The sequence below is a fragment of the Chlorella variabilis genome (assembly GCF_000147415.1).
Source record: "Chlorella variabilis unplaced genomic scaffold CHLNCscaffold_9, whole genome shotgun sequence".
Classification (NCBI taxonomy): domain Eukaryota; kingdom Viridiplantae; phylum Chlorophyta; class Trebouxiophyceae; order Chlorellales; family Chlorellaceae; genus Chlorella; species Chlorella variabilis.
Window position 1 is genome coordinate 1,346,206 of NW_005435079.1, and position 6,230 is coordinate 1,352,435.

At 69.2% G+C, this 6,230-nt stretch overlaps 3 protein-coding genes across 3 annotated transcripts in view; 2 read left to right on the forward strand and 1 right to left on the reverse strand.

Annotated features, from left to right (window-relative positions):
- The window catches only part of CHLNCDRAFT_145563 (hypothetical protein), a gene marked incomplete at both ends in the record, with an annotated part of 4,460 nt that extends 2,534 nt beyond the window's left edge, over nt 1-1,926 (reverse strand). Inside the window, 5 exons of the mRNA XM_005848111.1 lie at nt 204-333; nt 523-640; nt 863-939; nt 1,397-1,507; nt 1,720-1,926. Coding sequence (XP_005848173.1) covers nt 204-333; nt 523-640; nt 863-939; nt 1,397-1,507; nt 1,720-1,926 — 643 coding nt within the window. The remainder of the gene's footprint in view (nt 1-203; nt 334-522; nt 641-862; nt 940-1,396; nt 1,508-1,719) is intronic.
- Nucleotides 1,927-2,183: 257 nt separating this feature from the next.
- Nucleotides 2,184-5,000, forward strand: CHLNCDRAFT_22742 (hypothetical protein; the record flags this gene model as incomplete). Its single annotated transcript, XM_005847946.1, has 6 exons — nt 2,184-2,382; nt 2,696-3,267; nt 3,509-3,656; nt 4,019-4,251; nt 4,484-4,576; nt 4,743-5,000. 6 exons carry the CDS (start codon nt 2,184-2,186, stop codon nt 4,998-5,000), a joined length of 1,503 nt encoding a protein of 500 aa, XP_005848008.1.
- A 774-nt stretch (nt 5,001-5,774) lies between these two features.
- Nucleotides 5,775-6,229, forward strand: CHLNCDRAFT_15246 (hypothetical protein; the record flags this gene model as incomplete). Its single annotated transcript, XM_005847947.1, has 2 exons — nt 5,775-5,962; nt 6,181-6,229. Coding segments are annotated over 2 exons (237 nt in total), but the record flags the coding sequence as incomplete, so codon positions are not given.
- Between the last annotated feature and the right edge of the window lies 1 nt (nt 6,230).

A 6,230-nucleotide genomic window follows, 5' to 3' on the forward strand; every position in this document is an offset into this window, starting at 1 on the left:
TCAGCAGCGTCAGCTGCACCGGGCAGGCCGGGCGGGCAGCACAGCACGTTTGCGTCGAGCCTGCGCACGGCGCAGCGACCGCGAGGCTCCACGCCACGCGCCCCGCCGCGAAAATGCTGGCGCACGGTCGCCGACGCAGCAACAGTTGCCACGGCGTCGGTGGCGCGGCGCCGGCGGTACCGCTGGTACCGCTGGTACCGCACACACCTGCGCGTACTGGTAGTTGTCGTTCACGATCTTGACCAGCTCGGGAAAGTGCCAGGAGTACCACTCTCGCACCCGCATCACAAACGTGTTGACGTCCTTGTCCAGAGTGTCCAGCAGCGCGATGGCCTGCTCAAGGGGAGGGGGCGCAGTGTGTGTGGGGGGGTGCGGCGGCGGACATCGGGGAGAGACGTGGGAGATGCCGCCTCCCTTGCCCCTGTCCCTCCGTCTCCCATCGCCCACCCAGCGCCCATCGTTTTTTGGAAAGGCACACAGATTGAATGGACAGGAATTCGAGACTCAAGGTGTTGGCGCCACCTGGATGATCATGTTGTCGGCCTTGTTGACGTTGAACTTGACCTTGGCGCGGGAGTAGGAGTGGGCGAGGCCCAGCTGGGCGCGCGCCATGTCGCGGTCTTCCAACCCCTTGATGAACCTGGAGGGGAGGGAGGGAGGGAGGGAGGGAGGGAGGGAGGGAGGGAGCGAATGGTGAGGGAGGGCAGGGCAAGGAGGGGAGGAGGCACGAGGAATTGCGATGTGAGCACACAGCAGCACCGCTGCCGCCCGCTGCTGCTTGGAGCTGCTGCCGCCGCTTGGAGCTGGCGCCTGCCCACGCGTGCGGCTGCTCCCTGGGTTCAAGCCGGGCGGCAGGGCTCACGTGGCAATGTGCTGGCGCACGCCGCGCAGCAGCTCTCCCACATACTCGTTGCACTCGCAGGGCACCCCCGTCTCCTCCTGCACACAGGCCCAGGCGCAGGCGCAGGCGCAGGCGCAAAATGCGGCACACGTGAGCGGGGAGGCAGCAGCGCGGGGCCAGGGATGCCTGCCGGTGGCTGACCAGGGGTAGGGAAGCCACGGGCGGCTGCTGGCAGGCGTGCCCCGCTGCACTCCCGGCTGCGTGAGGTACCGAGCGGGCTGCCGCTGGTACCGGCATGAGCTGCCTGCTGCTGTGGGCCACCTCCGCCATCTGCCTTGCTGTCCCCAGGCTGGCGCCGCATCCAGCCGCCGCGTGCGGCGCCATGCTGCCACTCCAGCACGCCAGCGCCGGCCCCGGCAAAGGACGCCGCCTCCCCACCAGTCGCCCACAGCTCCCGGCGGCCAACCACACTGGACCACAGCCCTGTGCAGCCAGCAGCCATGGACCAGCATCCATCAACCGGCAGCAGACCCCTCCGGGGCAGGCTGCGCCCACCTGGATGGCAGAGCCCAGCTTGGCCTCAGCCACACCAAGCTTGTACTTGGCCTTTCCTTTCTTCGCCGCGGGCAGGTTGGTGGTCAGGAAGTTCTTCAGGTCGTCGGTCACCTGTTGCAAAAGGCGAGAGAGGGGCGCATGAGGGTGAGCAGCAGGGTGCACGGCTGGCGGCGGGCAGCGACGGGGCGGCGGGCGGTGGCGGCGGCGGCGGCCATCGCGCCATGCCTCCGCATGCACCGTCCCTGGCGCCCCGGGCTGTGCCTGCTCCCAGTCCGGGAGGCGCTGGGGCGCTGCAGGGGCCTGTCCGGCATATGCATGCCCACCTGCGACTCGCTGACGGCGTTTATCTGCTCCAGCGCGTTCGCCGCCGAGGTGAAGGGCTTGAAGGCTGCCAGCTTGATCGACTTGCCGAAGCGCTGGATATCATTCACCGACTGCTGCACCGCATCCACGCCCCCCAGCTCGTCGGCGGCCGTCAGCTCGAACAACCCATAGCCAGAGGCTGACTCGAACAGCAGGAAGGTCGTCATGTTGCCACAGTGCTGCTGCAGCGGCCCCACAAGCCTAAAACGTCGCCAGCAGCGCAAGCGAGCGTCTCTAGCAAGCCCCGAGCGTGGAGGGAGGGTTGGGCAGTTTAGGGCACGCGCTGGAAGCCCCCAGACACCTGTGTGCTGGCGTTTGGCAAGGCCTGCGTCGCCTGCTATGCGTTGGCACTGGTGCTGGTTTGGAGCTCAACCAGCATGCTCACAGCCATCAGCGATACATCAGGACACAATTGAGATACCCGATGGTGCGCCCCAAGGCCAGGGGCGGCCGGCAGCAGTCCAATGCGGCAGGCAGGAAGCGCAAGCAGCGAGACGAGTTTTTCGACGAAGAGGATGAGGCAGACTTCTTCGTTCAGAGCGGCGAGGAGGGGGCCGGCAGCGAGAGCGAGGATGAGGAGTCTGAGCAGGAGGAGACGGCAGAGGAGAAGCGCCTGCGGCTAGGTAAGGGGTGATGAAGGCGACGTTGCGCCTCTTGGAGGCCGTCCCCGGTGCATGCAGGCCGCATCGGGCCCCATGCATGCTGCCGCCGCCCCCGCCAGCCGCTGCCGCTTGTTGGCGGAGCTCAGCGCAGGCTTCCTAGCGAGCCAGGCGCAGCTGGGACCCTGTGGCTGATGCTACATCAGCTTGTGGGGATGCAGGCAGCAAGCAGCCCAATTCAGCTGCTGGCAACAGTCTGCAGCGTGGCTGCCACTGCCGCGCCCTGTCCCAAGCTGGCTGCCCCATGCTCGCTCCCTGCCGCAAACTCGGCCTGCAGCCAAGGCTTACTTGGACCAAGTCAAGGCGATAGAGGCGGCGGAGAGGGAGCCCGGCAGCGAGTCGGAGGACGAGGAGGGCGGCGACGGCGGCGGCAGCGCAGCACACGACGCGGTCGCGGGCCGCCTGCGCGACGACGCGCTGGAGGGCATGGGCCACCTGCAGCGCAGGCTGGCCCACCGGCTGGCGCTGCCGCCGCTGCCGCGGGTGGCAGACTACGGAGGCGCCGCCGCCTGCGGCGGCCGCCTGCTGCGGGGCCACCGCCTGTCGGTCACGGCGGTCGCGCTGACCGCCGACGAGCGCACCGTGTTTTCGGTCAGCAAGGACGGCGCCATTTTGGAGCACGACGTGGAGAGCGGCGCGCGGCAGCGGTTTGTGGCCTCGTCAGCCGCGGGGCTGGGCCGCGTGGAGCAGACGGGCACCGAGGCAGACTGGGTGAAGCGCGGGCCGCGGCAGAGCGGCGCCGCCTCGCTGCTGGCGGCCGCCGTCAGCGGGGACGGGCGCTACCTGGCTGTGGGGGGCGGCGACCGCAAGGTGCACGTCTGGGACGCACGCAGCCGGCAGTACGTGCGGGTGAGTTGCGGCGGGTGTGCCGCCGCACCGCGGCAGGCTGCGCTGGCGCTGCCGGGCAGGGCATGCCTGCTGGCTGTCGGGCCGCCTGCTGGCCGCTGCCTGTCGCCTCCCTCGGCCCGCAGCCCAGCGGCCCAGGCTGCGGCCCCACTCTGTGGACCCGCACCCTCACCGTCCCGGCGCACACACACACACACACAAGCTCACGCGCTGCTACCCTCGACGCGCCGACCCTCTCCTGCAGGGCTTCCCAGGGCACAAGGACGCGGTGACGTGCCTGGCGTTCCGGGAGGGCACGCACGAGCTGTACAGCGGCTCTCTGGACAGATCCATCAAGCTGTGGAGCCTGGACGACATGGCATATGTGGACACGCTGTTTGGGCACCAGGCGGGTGAGTGCTCGGGTGTGCATTTTGTGTGAGCTTGGGCGCTCGGCGGGGGAGCGGCGGTGGGTCGGCTTGTGGGTGGGGTGCACGCGGGTGGGTTGTCTTAGGGGCTGGTGGGCGGGTGTAAGTTGTTGTGTAAGTGAGCGGCAGGCGGCAGGCGGCGGCAGGCAGCCCAGGCAGGGAGGCGGGGCAGGGGCCGGAGAAGAGCTGTGCTGCTGGGTTTGAAAAGCAGGCTCCGAGGTCAGCAGATACTCTGGCAGCTCTCTCAAGCCGGCTTGGCCTGATGCGCCTGCCTGCCTGCCTGCCGAATTGCATGCCAAATTGCCTTCCTGCCAAACTGCCTGCTCCCATCGCCGCCGCCGCCGCAGAGGTGCTGAGCGTGGATGCGCTGCGGGCGGAACGATGCGTCTCCTGCGGCGCCGACCGCACGTGCCGCGTGTGGAAGATTCCCGAGGAGAGCCAGCTGATCTTCCGGGGCCACTGCCTGACGATCGAGTGCTGCCGCTACATCGCCGGCGGCGCGTGGGCCACGGGCGCGGCAGACGGCAGCCTGTCGCTGTGGAGCGGCACCAAGAAGAAGCCGATGTTCACGATGAGGCGCGTGGGCGGGGCCGCGGGCAGGGGTGGCAGGCTGCTTGGTACACGTGCTGCCCGCGCACGTGCGGCTGCCGCTGCTGCTGGGGCCTGTGCTTGCCTGCTGCAGGCATGGCCTTGCCTGCTGCGCCTGCCAGCCACGCTGCTCCCTGCCTCATCCGCTGCTGCCGCACAGCAGGCTATGAACCATGCATGACTGCGGCCCGGCCTGCAGGGGTGCGCATGCCGACCCAAACCAGGACGGCGAGGAGGCGGAGGGGGCGGGCAGCGTGGGCGGCGACGCCGCCACATGGGTCGGCAGCGTGGGCGTGTGCCGCGGCAGCGACCTACTGGTGAGACCTCTCCCTGGCTGTTTTCTATGAGGCTGCTTGCCGTGGTGCAAGCTTCCCCACGGCCGCTTCGCTTGCCAGCATGCCTGGCTGCCTTTGCCCGCCGCTCGCTCGCCTCGCCCGCCAGTGTCCACTGCTCTCCCAGCCACCCACCCCCGTTCAAACGCAGGCCAGCGGCGCGGGCGACGGCGTGGTGCGGCTGTGGCGGGTGGCCGACGCCAAGGGCGGCAGCAGCAAGGCGCTGGAGGCGGTGGGGGGCGTGCCGGTGCGCGGCTTTGTCAACTCCCTGGCGCTAGGGCGCAGCGGGCGGGTGCTGGTGGCGGGGGTGGGGCAGGAGCCGCGCATGGGGCGCTGGCTGCGGGACGCGGCAGCCCGCAACGGCGTGCTCATACAGCCGCTGCAGCTGGATCCAGAGGGCGGCGACTGAGGGAGCGCGGCGTTTGAATTGTGCCCGGTTGGACTTTCCCGCCCACTTCCTGCCTGGCGGCGGCAAAGTCCGGTGAAAGCAGCTTCAGCTTCCGGCTGCTGGTCACGATTTCTGGCTTGTAAACGCCTGGAGGGGTCTCGAGATTGACAAATACAATGCAAGGTAGCCGAGAGGGCATCCATTCGGCATAAATTGGGAGGGGTTAGGGTTTGGGTCGTTCAGCTTCCGCCTTCCAGCACGTCCCTCCAAGCCATGCACGCGCCTCCCCGCGTTCAATTCGTGCATGCTCCGATCAGCCTGGCGGGCCACTCACGGCCGCACGCGCTCTAGGCCTCTCCATCCCCTTCCCGCCTCTTCGCCATGCACCCCACTTGAACCACCAACTGCCGTGAGAAAGCTCCCTGGGACCCCCCTGGCAGCCTCTGGGGCATGCTCAAGAGGCACCGGGGTCCCAGGCAGCGCGATACATAGGGGATGGCGTCCGCATTGGCGGCCACTCCCCTCCCCAACGCGCTTGCCGCGTCCGCCCTGCTCGCCTTCATCCACGCCCTGGAGCAATACAATAGCAATTTCCTGCAGCAAAACGATTGCCAGTGCGCGGTGGCACGGTATGCGGAGGCGGCGCTGAGGGAGGCGGAGGCCGAGGGCGGCGGCCGCGGCGCCGGCAGCGTGACCGCCCTCGAGCAGACGCTGGCTGACGCCGGCTGGGACGGCCGCGCCTTTGCCAAGCCCCTGGACGCCGGCCGGCTGGCCAGCCGCCTCAAGTCCTTCCTGTTTGTGGGGCTGCGGCAGCAGGGCTGCGGCACCTATGCGCTCGTCTTCCGCGCCCGCAGCCGCGTAAGTGGCAAGCTGGTGGCCCTCAAGCGCATGAAGCTGGACTCTCAGGAGGAAGGCGTGCCCACCACCGCCCTGCGGGAGGTCTCCCTGCTGCGCCAGCTGGCGGGGAGCCCCCACATCGTGCAGTGAGTGGCTTCCGCCGTGTCCCGCCTGCCTGGCCGCCGCCCCAACCGCGGCCTCCGCCGCGGCCGCCGCGCCTGCACCCGTCTGCCTGCCAGCCCTGCGCCTCTATGCCCACCACATCCCACCTCAACCACAGCACCTCACGCCATGTGCCCCACCACCCGACCCCACCCACCCACCCTGCTTCCCCTGCACCCCCGCCTGCTCCCTTCTTCTGCAGGCTGGAGGATGTGGTGTGGGACCAGCGCAGCCTGTACCTTGTCATGGAGC